At 43.0% G+C, this 19,726-nt stretch overlaps 1 protein-coding gene across 1 annotated transcript in view; it reads left to right on the top strand.

Annotated features, from left to right (window-relative positions):
- The window catches only part of CREBBP (CREB binding lysine acetyltransferase), a 132,597-nt gene that overhangs the window by 41,459 nt on the left and 71,412 nt on the right, over window positions 1-19,726 (top strand). Inside the window, 1 exon segment of the mRNA XM_081296794.1 lies at window positions 15,637-15,813. Coding sequence (XP_081152920.1) covers window positions 15,637-15,813 — 177 coding nt within the window.

Genomic DNA, 19,726 nt, shown 5'->3' on the forward strand with positions numbered 1-19,726 from the left:
GCACAAAAGTTAACTCAAAATGGATCAAGGAGCTTGATATCAAAACAGACTCTGCATCTGATAGAAGAAAAAGTTGGCTCCAATCTACATACTATGGGGTTGGGCTCCAAATTCCTTAATAGGACACCCATAGCACAATAGGACACCAAAAACAAGAATCAACAAATGGGACTTACTCAAACTAAAAAGTTTTTTTCTCAGCAAGAGAAACAATAAGAGAGGTAAATAGGGAGCTTACATCCTGGAAACAAATTTTTACTCCTTACACTTCAGATAGAGCCCTAATATCCAGAGTATACAAAGAACTCAAAAAATTAAACAATGAGAAAACAAATAACCCAATCAATAAATGGGCCAAGGACCTGAACAGACACTTCTCAGAGGAGGACATACAATCAATCAACAAGTACATGAAAAAATGCTCACCATCTCTAGCAGTCAGAGAAATGCAAATCAAAACCACCCTAAGATATCATCTCACTCCAGTAAGATTGGCAGCCATTATGAAGTCAAACAACAACAAGTGCTGGCGAGGATATGGGGAAAAGGGTACACTTGTACATTGCTGGTGGGACTGCAAATTGGTGCGGCCAATTTGGAAAGCAGTATGGAGATTCCTTGGAAAGCTGGGAATGGAACCACCATTTGACCCAGCTATTCCCCTTCTCAGACTATTCCCTAAAGACCTTAAAAGAGCATACTATAGGGATACTGCTACATCGATGTTCATAGCAGCACAATTCACAATAGCTAGACTGTGGAACCAACCTAGATGCCCTTCAATAGATGAATGGATTAAAAAAATGTGGCATTTATACATAATGGAGTATTAGCACTAAAAAATGACAAAAATCATGGCATTTGCAGGGAAATGGATGGCATTAGAGCAGATTATGCTAAGTGAAGCTAGCCAATCCCTAAAAAACAAATGCCAAATGTCTCTAAGAACAGAGCAGGGAGGAAGAGCATGAGAAGAAGATTAACATTAAACAGGGATGAGAGGTGGGAGGGAAAGGGAGAGAGAAGGGAAATTTCATGGAAATGGAAGGAGACCCTCATTGTTATACAAAATTACATATAAGAGGAAGTTGAGGGGAAAGGGAAAAAAAACAAGGGAGAGAAATGAATTATAGTAGATGGGGTAGAGAGAGAAGATGGGAGGGGAGGGGAGGGGAGGGGAAGGGGGATAGTAGAGGATAGGAAAGGCAACAGAATACAACAGACATTAGTATGGCAGTATGTAAAAACATGGATGTGTAACCGATGTGATTTTGCAATCTGTATACGGGGTAAAAATGGAAGTTCATAACCACTGGAATCAAATGTATGAAATATGATATGTCAAGAGCTATGTAATATTTTGAACACCTAATAATAAAAATTTTAAAAAATGATCTGTTATTTACTGAATGGTCCATAGGTTGTAGAAACCTGGTCACTGCTGCACTTAACATTCTTGTTTCTTTCTTTTTTCTGTGGTGCTGGGGTGGAACCCAGGGCCTCACACATGGCAGGCAAGCTCTTGAACCCTGAGCCACATCCCTAGCCTGGTTCTTGACATTCATAATGTAAATGGGTCCAGAGCATAACTTCAAGGACCAGCTTTCCAAAATGTTTTTGCTGTATTTTGGAAAGAGTTATGTTTACTGTAGACTGTAATTTGCTGTCCATCTAACATCAAGTTAAAATACTTAAGGGTTTTTATGTAGATTACCATGTAACATTTTTGGCATTAAAATATATATGTGTGTGTGTGCTGATAGCCTAAACTTTCAGGATGATCTTGTGAATGAGAATAACAATAACTGTATTCCTGAAAGGAAGAGCAGGAAAGGACACATCTGTTGTATTGGGCACTGTACTGGGTGCTTTGCAAATCTTTTTGTATCATCTCTTATTTAATATTCCTGTGAGGTCGATACCAGATCTATTTTTTTTTTTTAAAGAGAGGAGAGAGAGAGAGAGAGAGAGAGAGGGAGAGAGAGAGAATTTTTAATATTTATTTTCTAGTTCTCGGCGGACACAACATCTTTGTTGGTATGTGGTGCTGAGGATCGAACCCGGGCCGCACGCATGCCAGGCGAGCGCGCTACCGCTTGAGCCACATCCCCAGCCCGATACCAGATCTATTTTACACAAGGAATAAAATTTGCTGAGCTACTTTTCTGACTGTCCAGGAGATTATTCAAATTATATGTGTTTGAAAGTGGCAGGCTTGTACTTCACATCCACCTGTGACTGACTCCAAATCCTGAATTTTTTCTACATGATTTTATCTGTAATAAAACAAGGAAGTGTATGATGCCTTACTTTCTGTGTGTGGAGCAGGATTCCCCATACACAGTTTATGGAACAAATATCTGGGAGAATGAGTTATTTCCTGGGAGTATTTTTTCTTGTGTGAAAGGATTTACTACTTACACCTTATAGAAACACACCCTGCCCATGGTCCAGTTGAGCTGTGGCTTAGAGCAAATAGGTTTTGCAAGACCCATGAGAAGGTGGACTCTCCTAGCTAGTAAAGTATGTGCTTGCCTTACATGCAGGAGGCCAGCATGAGTACAAATATGATTTACAGGTGGTTCTAAGAAGTTACCTTGCCTCTTTTAACTTTGCTTACATTATGGTAGCAAAGAAAGGTTTGATTTAGAACTTTCTGAGTGTTTTAAAATTTTCAAATCACAAAAGAACAAAGAATAACTAACACTTGTATTTCTTTTCTTTAATGTTTTTTAAGTTGTAGATGGATACAATATCTTTATTTTATTTATTTATTTTTAAGTGGTCCTGGGAATCTAACCCAGTGCCCAGTGCCTCACGAATGTGAGGCAAGTGCTCTACCACTGAGCCACATCCCCAGCCCCAACACCTGTATTTCTGTTAGTCTGAATTAATACCTGTTAATAGTTATCATTTTTTTTATTCTTAAAATTTGGCTTTAAAAAAATCACCTGTTTTAGATTTACAGAAAAATTCAAAGTGCAGAAAGTCCCGTTCCTCGTCGACTCACACCCACCCAGCTTCTTGTTCACATCTCACATGGTTGTGGTGTATTTATTGACCAGTATTGATACATGATGATTAACTGAAGTCCACATTTAAGTGAATTTTCTTGATTTTTTTTTTCCCTCATGTCCTCCTCCTGTTTTAGGAGCCTTTCCAGGACAGACCTGTGTGCTATTTTCTTAGCCTTTCCTTGGTCATATGATGACCTTGACAGGAGAACTGCTTAGGTATATTGTAAGATGCCCCTCTTTTGGGATTTGCATAATGTTTTTCTCAAGATAGACCGGGGTAGTGGGGAATATCCTAGAGGTGAAGAACTGTTTTCATCACATACTTCAGGGGTGCACTGCAATTGGTGTTGCCCTTGGTCACGTGGCTGTGGTTGTGTCTCGGGCTTCTCCACTTCAGTGTTGCCTTTCCATACTTTCTCTTTGGAAGGAGTCACTAAGTGCAGTAAACACTTTGGGTGAGGAGGATTATGTTTTACCTACTTTAGGGTAGAGTGTTGACACATTTTATTTGGAATTCTGCATGTGAAATTTGTGTGTGTGTCTCTCTCTCTCTCTCTTTTTTTTTTTTTTTTTTTGGTGCTGGGGATCTAACCCAGGCCCTTGCACATTCTAGACAAGTACTCTACCACCGAGGTACACCACCAACCCCTGGTGTGTGTGTGTGTATTTTTTTTATTTAGAGACAGGTTCTCACTGAGTTGCTTAGTGCCTCGCTTTTGCTGAGGCTGGCTTTGAACTTGCAATCATCCTGCCTCAGTCTCCTAAGCCTCTGAGAATACAGGTGTGTGTTACTGCGTCTGGCTGTATTTTTCTTTCTTTCTTTCTTTCTTTCTTTCTTTCTTTCTTTCTTTCTTTCTTTCTTTCTTTCTTTTTTTAAAGAGAGAGAGAGAGAGAGAGAGAGAATTTTAATATTTATTTTTTAGTTATCGGCGGACACAACATCTTTGTTTGTATGTGGTGCTGAGAACCCGGGCCACACGCATGCCAGGCGAGCGCGCTACCGCTTGAGCCACATCCCCAGCCCCCTCTTTCTTTTTTTAAATTTAGTCTTCTCTGTTTTTCTTCATCTTTTGAAGGTCTGTAATAACATTCTAAAATGAAAATTTGGCCTTCTATAAGAGGTTCAAATAGTGGATATGAATGAATTGCAAAAAAGAGATTTTTGTCTTAATACTTTAAAAACCAAGGCATACTTACATATTGGTCTTTCCCCAAGTATATTTGGTTGTCTTTGATTTTCTTGGTGTGATATGCATTCTGACTGTATAAAGGTTCACTTTTCCTTTTTGGTTGCAGGCTCTAAGAAAAATGTCTAGACCCTCCAACTAATGCCTGACTAGAACCAGGAATTGAATGCTGGTGACATTTTCTTGTCAGGGAGTACTTATCAGTACTTTATCAGTGGATGGCAATCTCTTACACGTTTTAGGATGAGAACGTGGCACTTGGTCTCAAGTGATATGATTGCAGTGGCTGCTTTGTTAACCAGGTGGAAACTTTTCATGTGCTCAGTAATGAGCCATGTTATTCATTTTGTGTTTTTTGCAAGTAATGAAGATTGAACTGGAAAACAGGCTAGCTTAAATTCTTCCTAGACCAGAGCAAGAGATCAGTAGCACTGAGAGATGTGGTCTTCAAACATTGTCTGGAATTACTGACTTGATCATTGTTGCAGTTTGAGTGCATTCCTGTTTGTTTTTAACTGTAGAAGATCTGTTCATTTCAGAGTCCTGCCTGATGTTAGAGCTTATTTTTTGTGTGTGTGCGTTCTGCATCTGGAAAGAGACCTTAAAGCTGCCCCAAGATTGTGCAGTGCCTTTTGTTTTTTCAGAGCGTTTTCCTACATGTTGCTGTGCCATTGAAGTTGGAAACAGGAAGTCAGAGCAACCCTGTGTGAATGGAGAGCAGGTATATAATCTCAGCTGTAAACAGATGTCCTGATCTGGTACAAGGAGGTGAGGCTTGGAGCACAGAGATAAGGACAGACCAGGGGGAGGTTACAGAGTGCATTTTCCCCTAAAACCAGGTACAGAGAGGGTCTTCATAAATCACGAGTCATTGTCTGCTTGGCAGCTGTGCTCTCTGGGTTTTCAGGGAATGGCTTCACCTTGGTATTCTGCCCTGCCCTGGGGGTTTCACTGAAACCACAGTAAGCTGAGGAAGGAGCAGCCAGGAGGTTGTGAGGCTCTTGGATCATGTCCTCAGCTTTCAACTGGAGCAAGCCAAGTAACTTTTGTCCTGTTTGTCAGTGTGAGTGATGCTCTCTGAGCCAGTGCTTACCTTTTAAGACGAGTTACCAACCTTAATAATCTACTCACTCCTGTTCCTTCCAGTCTGTTTTTATGTACATTTAAGTTATTTGAGTAGAGAGAGGCTTTGAAACTGCAAGAATAATGGGCTATCCAGGCCCCTTCCTTAAGTGTCTCAATACGTTCTCATTCTTGCCAACAATGCAGAGCACCTGCAGCTGAGCTTTATGTTGTTATGGCACAGCTCAAGGATGACTTCTTGAGCTCCTTTGAGATCCACCTCACAGTCATTGTGGTATCACCTGTTGACAGCCTACATCTTATCTCTTTGTGGCTTGTGTCTCTTACCTTGGACTATGGAGAACTTGGCCCCTTTGTATTGCCTGCCTCCATCACCATTTAGTACCTGTCCCCTGGAAGAGGCCTAGTACGAGTCACTTTCCTGTTTGATAAGTGTTACCACATCTTTTTCAAAGAGTGTTTATCCCAGGGCAGGGGGACCATGTGACAGCTGCTGGGTGGCCTTCTTGCCATGAGGGCCTGTTCCTTGTACCGATATATTCCAATAATAACCATGTTGCAATCTGAATTTGGTAACTAAACATGCTCAGGTGAATTCCTGATCCATTCTGTTGCTTGTTGCTTTCTGAAGCTCACACGTCAGATTCAGACAGCAGGGATTGTTGTACCCCTGATGCACTAGGAGCCAGTTGTGTGATTGCCGAGATGGCGGACTATTAGACAACAGACAACTCTAAGTGTCCTGCTTGTTTTTGTGTTTTGTTTTTTTCTTTCTTTCCTCCCAGCCTTCTCTGCGAAGACTGGTGGTAGATGTCTAATAGCAATGGCTGAGCCTCATTTATTTGGACTTTTTTGGTCACATGAATAATACATTAGAGAAAAGTGTGACAATTTTGATAGCCATGTTATAGTCAGGGTGCATTTGATTTAAATTGCCACCCCAGAGTAATCTCTTGACAGTCACAATCAGTTTAGTCTAAGTAGTTGTATCCGGTGTCTGCTGACGGCTTCCATTAATACTTTAAATACAACCCTACAGCTAAACAGTGGGTCAGTCATTTGTCATTATTGACAGTATGTTTGAGTGGAGAATGACTTTAAAAACCAGTTTTTCCTCCTTAAAACAATGCTTTGTATAGATGTTTTGAATGATATAAAAAAGAAAATAAACACTCCAGAGTAATCACTATTAAACATTTTAACATTCTTTTCTCTTTATTGTGTGTGTGTGAATGCTTGCGCTACAGGATTGTGTCTTTTGTGACCCTCTTTTTTTTTTTTTTTTTTTAACTTAAAGGAGCTTTTCCCCTGCCAGTAATCAAGAGTGACTTGCAGTCACACAGCCAGCTCACCAACCCCACCAGTCCCTTTTGCCCGAATGCCTTGAATGTGATCTCTCTGGGAACCAGGTGTTAAGCTAGCTCCAGGCTTCCTCAGAGTCTCCTCATCAATATCACCTGTCAGGAGGACTTGATTTAAGATATTTTCCTGTGCCAGCTGTATTTTTGATAGGACTTTTCACAACTCAGTGTTTTATAAGAAGTTGAGCCACAGATGTTTTGAAATGACTGTACTACTCTCTGTGTGTGCTTTACCCTTCTTGTCATGGTGTTCAGCGTTCTAGGGCCACCGCCTTCTACTCATCTTCCTCTTGCCACCCTAGCCGGGAGGCTTTCCAGGAGGAGGTGACACAGAACCTGAATTGAGGATGTTCCCGAGGTTGTCTTCTAGGGCTTATCCCCTTGTACTGTTTCCTTGCTCCCATGGTAAAGTTGACAGCCTTTTTCAAGAACTCATTCTGGTTTCCTGTTCCATTGGAGAGGGGGTGCCCAGTTCTCAGAGTGTCACCTTACCTTTTCCTTTGGCTCTTTTCCTCTCACATCTTCTTTCAGGTTACCCTTTTTTACTTTTCCTTGCTGTGGGTTCCTTCATTACCTTTACTCACATAACCTTGTTCCTTTGTGGCTTCCTCTGTGTATGTTTTCTGTCATTGTCATCAGTGAGTGAATTGTCAATCTCCGGAGGAAGGTGCATTTCTGCTTGTCATGAGAGCTCTCTGCTGCAGAGGATTTGGGGTACATGCTTATTAGTTCATCTAGCGACTTATGGCTAACTCTCATCTCTGCTTCATTGTGCTATAGTTGAGCTTCAGTGTTAATTAAAAGAATTTTTATAGATTCTCTGTTTATATTTGAAACGATTTTTTTTTGTTATCTCCCCTCCCCCTGTTTTCCTTTCTTTCTTTCTTTGTTGTGTAGGGTATTGAACTCAAGGCTTTGTGCACACTCTACCACTGAGTTATATCCTCAACCCTTTTTATTTTGAGACTAGGTCTGGGTTGCCCAAGCTGGCTTTGAATTTGAAATCCTCCTGCCTCAGCTTCTTGAGTAGCTGGGATTATATTATCAGCATGTGTGCTGCTATGCCTGACTATTCCCCTTACCCCCTCTTCCCCTTTACTACTTCTCCATTGTCACTGTGGGTTCGGCCATACAGGGATGGACTGGGTTGGGCTAGGAATTATTAGTCCTGAAGAGGCTGCTCCTCTGTCCAGAGAATTAGGATTTGAAGGAATTGGGAAAAATAATCTACTAAGCTTGATCACTCTTTCTTTGGTTTACTTTGCCTCAGATTGTGCTTTCTATAAAGTATTCAGGACATGGATGCAGAGGCACAGAGCTGTGGAAGCTTTGTCCTTTTGCTGTGTGGACTACAGGGAGTGCTCCATGAGATCCTGCTTTTCTGGAAAACTCACTGGCCATCACAGGGGCCCTATAGAGGGTAATGCTGGGGTGAGGTCTTTCAGGACCAGGTAGACTCAGGACCTCGAATTGTTACTCCCCTCGAGTAGCTGCTTCTCCTAGGAGTCCTAACCTCACATAAATCAAGCACATATTGAAACCAAAGCCATCAGAGTTTAGGATCAGAAGGAACTTTAAAAGTTACCCAGTGATCATCTAAATTCTCCTCTGTTTTATACATGAGGAAAACTAAAGCTTAGAGGAGCAAGACGTTTATCCCCACTACATGGCTGGTTAGAAGAGGCTTGGAAATTGTCTTTCCACCATTCTCGGCTGGGTGAGTGTTTTTGCTTGTGAATTAATGAAGACTGCACCCTGGGGAGCTGGAATTTCCCGAGGCCCTGGTCTCTTGAACTATAGCACTGATATTAGGGTGCCAGCTTCATTATCAGAAGATCTCTAGGCTTGAGTATCCATTGCTCTAAGTCTCAGTTTGGTCACAGCTTCCTGAAATAAGACATGTTATCCAAGTGAAGCGTGATGAGAGTTGCTAGATATTTCTTATTCACCTTTCAGTTAGAATTTATCTCTTCAAGGGAAGTCTTCAGACCTGGGATGTGGTTTGCTGAGTGCTCTCCAAGGTGGCAGCTGTAAGAATGGGGTCAAGTGCCCAGGTGCTCTTGCCCAGTTCTGCCCAGGGGCACTCTGGCCAGCTAGTGCTGCCTGTGGCATTATCAGTGGTGGCCTCTGTCCTTTACTCTCCATTTGCCAAGTTGAGGTGCTGGAAAGATTCCAGGAGCAAGCGGTGACAGCGGACAACTGAATACAGTCGTGTCTTTCCATGAAAACTGCTTTTCTTGGCTTCCTTCCAACACTGGTAGGTTGCCAAAAGAAAATGCTTTTGGCTTTACAAATGATGTGGCCATAGTTTCAGTTAGTTCTGGTTCTTCATGTCATTGAAAAGAATGAATACTTTGGCCCGCAAATGGTTTACAAATACTTGGTTATTACAAACTGAATGGTGGTGTTCTTACACACCTTATATACATTTGTAGTTTTTAAGTGTATTCCAGTGATTGGGGAAGATGTTGAAAACCTCAACTCAACAAACGTGTCAGGGCAGGCTGAACCGTATCTATCTAAGAGTGCTTGTGATGGCGTGGTCACTTATGAGAGGGAGGCACATCAGTTTTTTTCTTCATGAGAGCATTCTTGTTCAATTTGTCCACATTTTGGTATAAATCTCAACCCAGGGATGTTAGATCAGGGTAGTTTGATTGCATTGCTTATGATATATTCTAAGTTTGAAGTGAATATTCTGAATTAATTGTTTTTAAAGCTGGAAAACAAGCGAGAGTAAAGACTGGAAAAGCTGGTAATGCACCAGGACAATGGCCTCTTGAGTATCTGTATAAGGAGTAAACTCACAGGGCTGTCACAGGGCTTTTGATGTTGCTGTGAGCACATGTCATGATTAAATGCAGTGAGTCCACCTGGCCTGGCTGCCCACTCCTCACCATCAGTGTTCCTGGAAACTTCTTTATTTATTACCATAGGTGTACTTAGAAACATAAAGTATAAAGCGACCCGTCCCAAAGTTTCAGAATAATCATGGTGCTGGAGCAGCTGACACCATAACACTCTTGCATGTCAGCTCCTCTTCTGGGTGCTTCACATGTGAGTTTGTGTCATCTGCACACAGCCCTAAGAAGTACAGTTATCTCCAGTTTTCAGATGTTAAGATCATGGCACAGAGAAATTTAAATAAATTTCCAAAGGTGACATAGTAAGTGGCAGAACCACTGTTAAGACTTAAGTAAATATCCCAAGTCCATATATCTGACCATGAGGTTGTCCCACTTCTCTGAATAAAATCGTACCATCACTGTGTTCCAGTAGAACTTTTTCACACACACACACCCCCCCCCCCCGCCCCAAATGGGCATTGTGCTGGCTTTGTCCCATGGCAGTATTTTGGTCTTTGTAGACGGAGCCCATGTCTCTGGCCGGTGGTACTCATTCAAGTCCAGTCTGCTTGGAGGGCCTCAGTGGGAAGGGGACACCCTCATGGTTCAAGGTACGGTCTCTGTACTGGAGATGTGTAGAGCTTTGGGATGAGTTCTTGAGCTGATTTGGTGTATTCTGAGCTTTCTGGCTGATCCTTTCCTCATGAATAAAGTGGCAGGTTTAATACCCTGACTTGACTGATCATCCCCACAAACCTTATTGCTTATATATCCCCCCCCCCCCTTATGCTTTCTGACCAACAAAGCTCTGCTTCCTCTGAGCACTCTACTGTGGTGTGGTTTTAAGTGTATTTCAAGGTGTGAGGAAACTGAAGTAGTCAACTTTTGAAAAAGCAGTGTGATTAGTGGTCTCACTGAAACCACATCAAACTCAGCATTGCCACTGGATGTGTTTCCTACGGCCCCGCTGAGTCAAGTGAGGTCCTGCATTGGCAGCACTGTCTACTTGTCCTTCTGCTCCTGCTGGTTGCACAGTATCCCTTCAGGCATTTAGCTGTGTTGGACTCTTTCTGTGAGTGCCTGTTCCAAGCAGTTTCCTGGAGGAATTGGTTTGTGACTAGGTGGTTTTCATACCCAGGCAGTGCCTCTGGGGAAGGAGACTGTGTGCTAAGTCTCCCGCAAGTGGCATATGGTCCTGTGAGTGGCACATGGTCCTGTGAGATCAGGATTAGTCTTGCTCTTCCTTGAGCATTGTGGGGAAATTGAATGATGTTCTTTCCCCCTCCAAAATGAATGTCGTATAAAACTTTGCGTAGGTGTCATTAACCAGACTTCTCTCTCGTGTCCCTACCAACTGCCCAGGCAGTCCCTACCCATTGTTTCCTCCCAGTAGAGCCTGGACTGCTGTAGTGTGGTCCTGGGTGAAGAAAGTGCCTCTATGTGGCTTGCTACCACTGCAGAAGCCTGTTCTAGGGAGAAGCTTCTCTTGTGTGATCTGCCTGCACTCTTTCAGTCTCATCTTTCCACTCAGTGCTGGTCCTCCTTAACCCCTAGATAGTTCTCAGATTTCTGTCCACTGCCTTCTTTATAGACTGGGTCTTTCTTGATGAATTACGTGGGAAATGTGAGGAGTTGGGATGTTCCCCTGATTAATGCAATGGAGACAGAGATCTTTCTGCTCTTTAGGGGTCCAGAGCATGTTTTCTTACTAATATTTTAATAGCTGTCATATTATTACAAGTAGAAAATTATATTTGTCCTCTACACCAAAGTAAACAGAGAAGGCTTTCTGAAGTCAGAGATGATGACCACTGAGGCTGATGGTTCAGTATTTTGGATCCCAGGTGAGAGGCTCTGGATTAGGGCATGGATGGAACCTTGCACCAAAGCCAAAGATCCGCTGGCCCAGGAGGTGTGGCACAGTTGACCCAGACTGCTAGACTGCTTTTGCTTCCATCACACACAAAACTGTCATTCTGTAAAATCAAATTAAGGGTATATGCTTATTTTGCCCAACTTTTCAATATGGGTAAGTGAACTGTCTGTCAATTCATTTTAGTAACTCAGGTCTGTGGAAGTTCAGAAGATGGTTAGAAAGAGTCCTGCTGTCTTTCCCAGTGCACTCCGACTGCCATCGTGCCCAGCATCCCTGACTTGCCCAATGTTCTTTGACCACCTCCTTCCTCGGGGCTGACACACGGGGCTCTGTTTCCTGAGGGCTTGAGGGCAGTGATGTCTTGGGAATGTTCATTTCGGGTTCTTTCCACAAGTACGAAGTACCCACTATGTGCTGATATGCGTTAGAGTTACAGAGGAGACACATGTTCAAGGAGGGCAGTACTTTTTATCCTGGTTTTGAGTCCAAGACAGACTCAGGATGGGTCATCATAAATATTATTTATGATAGATAATGCCAGTTGTGTAGTGCTCTGCCTCACCATATCTGCCAGACGAGGAGAAGCATAGTTCACCCTTTCTTCTGTGTTGTTGACTGTCTCTTGATTATATGCCATACATTAGGACCCAAGCTGCTTTTGGCCGATGGCTGGGTGCTGCTGCCAGTTTGCAGCAGGTGCCTTTGTATTAGTAAGAAAGAATAGAGTGGGCCTTGCTCTTGGGCTCTAAAGGAGCTGTGGTTGTCAGGTCTCATAACTTGGTCATGCTAAGTAACGGTCATTACTGTCCCTCACCCCACCCCATTTCGTCCTTGGGGTGGGTAAGTTCTAATCTGGTATTCATATCCTCCCTCCCCCAATCTTCTCTAGTGTGTTCTTTCCTTATGCACAGGAATTGTAGATTACGTATTTTTATTCTTTCAGTGAAGAGACAAGCAGGTGTTCAAATGACTGATACACTTATCACAGTGCTTTTTTGTTGGACAATTTGGTAGAGCTTAAGGTATTATTTAATCGATTTCATTATGAGAGAGATTTTTTTAAGGTTCTTATTGCAGTTAGATTTTTCTGAGATTGAACGTAAATTAAATGCATGAGTATGAAGGGCTGTTTGGAAGGACAGAGTAGAAACACTTAAACACGAATGGGCCGTTGGAGGGTGCTAGCATTCCATTGTTGTTGACCTGTTAGCGTGTCCCTTTCATAGTCATGAGTACTCCCTGTTTCTTTTCTGTTCTGCTTTTTGGATTTTACTGAAAAGATTACTTCAGAAGTTCTCTAGAAGTCTCACACCAAATTTTGATGAACTTCAGTGGAAAATAAAGCCACATTCACTAGATGATTGATCATCAAGTAACTGTACGGAAATTAAATGAAGGTTTTTAATTAATTGAAGTGACATTATGATTTTACTATTTCATTTTGAGTATATGTGCTCCAAGTACACATGTGTTAGCCTAGGCTTGAGGACCACAGATGTTCAATTTGATTAATGAAGAATAGATATAGAATAAGAATTTAGAAATTTAGAATCTCAGAAGCAAATGGCTTATCCCTTAAACTTCAACTGAGGACTGGAGTGTAGCCCTGAGTTCTTCCTGACTTTTCCTGGAGACATTTTGGGGTGAGTCAAGGATAGCCTACTTGAAGTTGATCAGTGGGCCTTTGGAGGACTGTGGCCTCTTTGGCCTTGTTGTTTACTGACCCTGAGCTGACTAAGGAAAGTCTGGGGCCAGACACTAGGTTTGTTTGCTTTTGTCATGGCTCAGGTTGAACCTCTGTGAGGTGGACGTTTCTTATATGCCATATGTGACCTTTGACTTTTGCTGTGGCATTTAACCTTTTAAAAATTGTAACTATGTGGAAGCAGCTTATATCCTATCTGATGTCCAAGGAGAAAAGATGCAGAGAAATTTCCTAAAGAAATCTATTATAGTGCTTCCAAACACAAGGTTCCTCTTTGAAATTGACCATGTAGCAAATACTGCATAGTCTGACCAGGTGGTATTACCCTACTGACCAGGTATACCCATCCCATTTTCTTTACTTTGTCAAAATGATCATTGGAATGCTGTCAGAAATGCAAAGTTTTAGAAGTGGATCTTCAAAACAGGTCAGACATGCTGGGTGCAGTGGCATATGCCTATAACTCCAGCTGCTGGGTTTCCCTTTCTTCACTGAAGGGGCATTTGGTGTGAGTAGAAAGACCCTTCACCATGTACCACCTGCCAGCCACATTGGTTGCTTGATGCTAGTCAAATCCTAATGAATCAGAAACTTCCAAATGACATTGATTTCTTATTTGCCAAATTTGTGGTATAAGGGGCAAGCTCCATGGTGAGTAGGAAAGCTGTCTTCTGGGGCTCAGCACTGGGTTTGGCTCACAGCAGAACCTTGGTGAATGCTGTTGACAAGGAGGACAAGTTGAGGAGGGTGACTGAGGTCATGTATTTTGATATAAGTGGTCCAAAGTAGACAAATTGAGGAATTAGAAAAGTTTAACTGTATAATGTTTAACGTTTTCAAATTCTGGGCCTTTAAGAACTTGCTAACTAGAATTTAGCGCAGTACTTTCTGAAAATATATTTACTGCTTCAGTTTGAGTTTCAGATAACACTTGACAGAACCTAGCTGAGAATTTGCTCACTATAGTTTCACATTGATGAACTCTCCTGAGCTGAAGGTTGAGGCTCATTGGTGAGTGTGGTGAAGGATTTATGTTTCAGTTTACTCACATAGAATACATAGGGCAAAAGTGGTAGCTAGAAAGATATCACTTTCAGAAAGGTGAGAAATGCCAACTCTGAGGGCTCAGGGTAGAGGGAAGCCACCTGTGTATAAGAATGCATAGAGCAATATCTTTTTGGTTGAAGTACTTTTGGTGCTGTGTGTTTGGTTCTGTGTGTAGACCTATTTCAGCAGAAAGGGGACATTTGGAGTTAGCGGTGTTTCACGTTGGTTTGTTGGCAGTGTAGACTTTTAGAGCTGAAAGAAATAACATGGCTTGTCTTGTTCAAGACACTCAACATTGCAGATAAGGAGATGGAAATTCTCAGAGGGATCTAAATTACCCAGAGTGGATGTGCTGGTATGTAGTCACCATGTGAGGCTGGTGGTGAGTTCTTGGATGGAAACTCACTCCTGGGGTTCTTTCCTGTCCAGACATCAAACAGACCAGGATGCTAGAAATATAGAGCAAGTGTTGGACAGCTTGTGAGAAAACAAAGGCAAGTAGCTCAGACATCCAGCTTCTTAATGATTAGTCTTTGTTCCTCCCCAAGGGGACAAGAAAGCATCAGGGTAATGTGTTGGGGATTCCTAATGTACCTAAGGAGGCTGGAACTTATGTGACCTGAGGAAACTGACCTGGGTCTGTGGTTGGTCTCCTGGAGGCGTAGCTGAGAATTCCTCCTTCCCACTTTTGCCTAATCTACTATATATTTAGTTTTATTTCACTTTTTTCTTTCTTATTTTCTTTCGTAGTAGTGAGGATGGAATCCAGGGATCATGCATACTAGGCAATTGCTCTATCACTGAGCTATATCCTCGGCCATACCCCCCTTTCCGAGACAGGATTTTATTAGGTTGATGAGGCTAGCCTCAAACTTGTGATCCTCCTGCCTCAGCCTCCAAAGGATTATAGATGTGTATCCATGCCTGGTTTGCTTTAATTTTTTTAAAAAAAGATTTATTAGGGGAAATTTCCAGCATGTATACTATTAGAGGGGACGATGTAGTCCTGTCAACTTAGTATATTTGGCAGTTACTAACCCTTGTATGCATGCCCCTCTTGCTGCCACCAGCTACCTTGCTGGGTCATTTTAAGGCAAATCCAAGATATCATTTCATTACCAATATTTCTACTTTGCATTTTGAAGTAATGAACACTTAGTTCACATCTGAACCAACTCCCTGAGATTCTGGAAGGATCCATATCTGGGAAGGAGGAATATGGCTGAGAGTGAGGGAGAAAAGTTCTGCCTCTTTTGGGGTAGTGTTTAGGATGGGACATAACTGTTTGAAGCTTCTTCATTAGCCTTCTCCCTGAAGTGATAGCTTTGAGCAACTTACTGCGTTTATAATCCCGATTGTGGACTCTGATAATGAGCCTTTAGTTTGTAATTGAAATGAGGATTTCATAGGAAATAAACAATTTTTCCATCGTTGGATCAAGTGAACATTTCTGAGGCCCTTCCTTTAATGTATGTTTGCATTGTGACAGTTGATCTTACCTGTTTTTGTTTCAGATGGGAATGACTGGTAACACAAGTCCATTTGGACAGCCTTTCAGTCAACCTGGAGGGCAGCAAATGGGAGCCACTGGAGTGAACCCCCAATTATCCAGCAAACAGAGCATGGTCAATAGTTTGCCTACCTTCCCTACAGACATCAAGAATACTTCAGTCACCAATGTGCCAAATATGGTAAGGTGCCCTTGGTGCTCAGTGCTGTGGGACTTGGTGTGGGTGCTTTGGCATATGGATTTTATTGCACCGATAGTGTGTTAAGTGGGTGATAGGAAGATAACCCATATTTCTTATGATTAAGTTACTCTCTAAGTGATCTTTACATTTTCTGTGATGAGCTGACAGCAGGAGGGATAGCCACTCCTCACAGACTTCCTTTGTTTATGAAGAAAATATACATAAGTGAATTACTTTACTTTTCTTTGCAGAATCACCAGAATCAGCAACACTGGCTTTTTGTTAGCTTGCTATTTGTTAGTGATTTGAAGCTATCAGTAAAAGTTCATCAATTTGTGTTAAGGTCAAACAAAAGACATTTGTCTTCCAACGACTTCGTTTTGTTGATAAGACAGATCTTGTGCCTGAGTTGATGGATGATTTCACATCTTCATTCTCCCTATAAAACAGGAACAGTCCCCGAACCCTCTAACCTAACTAATCAAGATATTAGTGGGAAAATACCTCCTTTTGCACCACAAAGTAATATCTTTGTGATCATGGAGGAAGCAATGCCTACTGTGGTCCATCCTCACTGTATACACCCCAACTGTTGAACATCTGATTTGTGTTTGGTGATTGGTCAAGCCCTGAACAGACAACTGTCTTCTTTCCTGGGCTTATTGCCAGTGGTCAGACCTTCTAAGCTTGCCACTCACATATTTCTGCAGTAGCAATTTGGGAAGTCTTAGAAGAAAGCCAGAGGATTATGTTCAAAAACATTTGTCATCTGCCCTACCCCTGCCTCAGTTCTGGGGATCAAACCCAGGGGCACTTTACTACTGAGCCCAGGCCTTTTAATTTTTAATTTAAAAAACATATTTTTAGCTGTAGATGAACACAATATGTTTATTTTGTTTGTTTATTTTTATGCGGTGCTGAGAATCGAACCCAGTGCTTCACACATGCTAGGCAAGTACTCCACCACTGAGCTACAGCCCCAGCCCTGATTTTTAATTTCGAGACAGGGTCTTCTCCTTAAGTTACCCAGATTGGCCTCAAACTCATGATTTTCTTGCCTCAGCTTATTGAGTAGCTGGGATTACAGATATGGGCCACTGTGCCTAGCTTTCCTTTCTCCTTTAAAATTCTGTTTGAGGTTGGGAATGTAGCTCACTAGTAGAGTGCTTTCCTACCATGTGCTAGTCCTGGGGTTCAAGCACCACAGGGGAGAAAAAAAAAATCTGGCTGCTGGCCCCACTTCACCCTCTCTTCTTTACCTACACCCGACTAATACAATCCCTCTACTCTGCCAGCCTGGGCTACTGCTTTGTAGGACTGAATCTGCTGGCTGTGGTCTACTCATCAAGATAGTGGACAGAGGCTTCTTTTCTTCCTGTACTAGGGCTGCAGGGCCTCTCTGCCCTGGGGACTCTCAGTTCTCTGTTACAGGGCCTTTTGGACCCTTGGGGATATTTAACAGTGTCTCTGGCCACCTCCCATGAGATAGATGCCCATGGCCCTCTCTCCCTACTCCATTTGTAGCAATCAGAAATGTGTCCAGATATTGACATAAGTTCCCTAGGGGCACAGTCTTGTGCGCTCACATACACGTGCGCACACACCCACCATTTGGAACTCCTACTGTGGAGAGTGATTGGGGGAAGCAGTAACAGTGAAGTCTCATTCTTTGGTCTGTCTTTTGGAGTCTAACCATTTCCCTCCCTTACTCTCTTCTCACCTTCCCCTTTCTCTCTCTTGGGCTTCCCAGGATCATGGTAAACTGAGGAAGCATTCTTGTCCATGGGAATTGGGGGCCACTTTCCCCACAAAAGCCCATATGGACTTAAGGAGAGAGATCTACCATAGATGTCCTCAAAGGGCAAAATTGAGTGACTACTTCTGCTGTTGGCCTGGACCCTTTATTTTGGAGGCTCCGGGATAGGATGAGCTCCCTCACGCCTGGGAGGCAGCATGATCCCAGTGTGGCCTTCAGTGCCCTGCTGGAGGTAGGAACGGGAGTGGCTGGCAGGGAGATTGGACATGAGCACACATGGTTTGCCTGGCATCTTTTTAAGTGTTCATGCCCTCTGATTAACCTTATTCCTGCAGTGGCTTCGTGAGAGGCATCATTACAGGCCCCATTTTTATAGAGGAGGATGTTAAGCTTGAGGGAGTTTGGTTTGTTCAAGACTATATAGCTTTCTGTCTGTAAAGCTCTTTTTTTTTTTTTTTTTGTACCAGGGATTGAACTCAGGGTCACTCAACCACTGAGCCACATCCCCCAGCCCTATTTTGTATTTTATTTAGAAACAGGGTCTCCCCGAGTTGCTGAATGCCTCCCTGTTGCTGAGGCTGTCTTTGAACTCCTGATCCTCCTGTCTCAGCTTCCCAAACTGCTGGGATTACAGGCGTGTGCCACCAAACCCAGCTGTAAAGCTCTTTTTAATTAAGCCCGGATGTCATGCTTCAGAAGCCCTGGGTCCCCTGGGAATGCCCCCCTTGCCTATGCTTACTCGGCTTGTTTGCAGTTCCTCCATTTTGTTTTGTGATCTTCCTCAAATTTTCTCCATTATATCTGGCCTCTTGAAATCCACAGATTTTTGCATTATGCAGAAAAGTGGTTACAGAAAAACTAGGTCTGTTCAAGGAAAATAAGCCTTGAACTCACTTGTACTTCTTTTCATGTTTTGGGTAACCTTTGGAATTTGACTAGACTTGGTACCAAACAGTTTAGGTATGAACTTTGATGCCAAATTACGTTGTACCAGGTCAGGCTCTAAGTTACATGGTCATTGACCTAGGAGCTCTTGCTTTTCTGTCTTTTGGGTTTCTACAGGATTCCAACTTTGCTGAGTGGTGTTAAGAAAGGGAAGGGATAGGGTCTTTCTGTTAACTTGTCCCATTTTGGGGGTCCTTCTATGTGCCCGAGTACTGGTGTGGGCATCCAGAATACAGGTGTGAATGTTGCAGGGTATGCTCCTCTTTCGTGAAATTTGGACTGCAGTGGTGACAGAAAATAAGTAGAAAACTGTGGGAGACCAAACTTACACGGGACTGAGTCACACTCCCCGGCTCGGTGCTGAAGCGCTCAGTCACAGAAATTTGGCAGAGATTTCCCCACCCTTCTTGGGTTCGGGGGTTGGTGTCTCCTGCATGGATGTGTCTTGCTACAGCCCCATGGGTGAAGCTACGCTCACCTGTTCCTTTGTAATATAACCCCTTGCCCTGTTTACAATAGAATCTTCCTTGGAAGTGCCTTATGTGTGTCCCCTTCTCTTACTGTGCCCTTGGATGTGGCCTACCCAGGTGTCAGTCAACCTGCTGACAGTGGACATCATGAAGATAGACTCAGTCCCCTGAAACCTGACCCCTTGCCTCATTTGAATAGCTTTTCCTCAATAAAGGAGGTCAGCTGTGCTCTCGCTCTCTCTCTTCCTGTGAACCCTTAAGGTCAGAGGAGCCGTCACAGTGACCCCTGAGAAAAAGGTATTTGTGTCTCTTGTGTGGTTATTTCGTGCAGCCCAGTTAGCCCAGTTCAACTGGAGTGACCCCTGAGCCTTTTAGTCGCGAGAACAGAAACCCGGCAGAAAACTGCACCAAAGTTTGCATAGCATGCAGTGGTTGAAACTAACACAGGAGCCACCTTACATGGAGCCCTCAGAGAAGGCTGCACCAAGAAAGGGACATTTGATATCACAGAGACCCCAGGGCACCAGGAGTGCATTGGCTTGTGTAGAAAGTGGCAGGAGTCTAGTGCATGGGAAAGATGACTCTTGGGGAGGGGAAAAGGGGTATATGAAGCTCAGGGCCAAGTAGGAGCCAGCCAGAGGGCTCTTGGATAGAAGGAGAGACCTTGGCTTGCAGGGGAATGATCTGCGGTCTTAATACCTTTCAGAGCTTTTTCTGGCTGCCAGCTGGAGAGGTTGAGGAT

The sequence above is a fragment of the Spermophilus citellus genome (genome assembly GCF_964194105.1).
Source record: "Spermophilus citellus genome assembly, chromosome: 6".
NCBI classification, from domain to species: domain Eukaryota; kingdom Metazoa; phylum Chordata; class Mammalia; order Rodentia; family Sciuridae; genus Spermophilus; species Spermophilus citellus.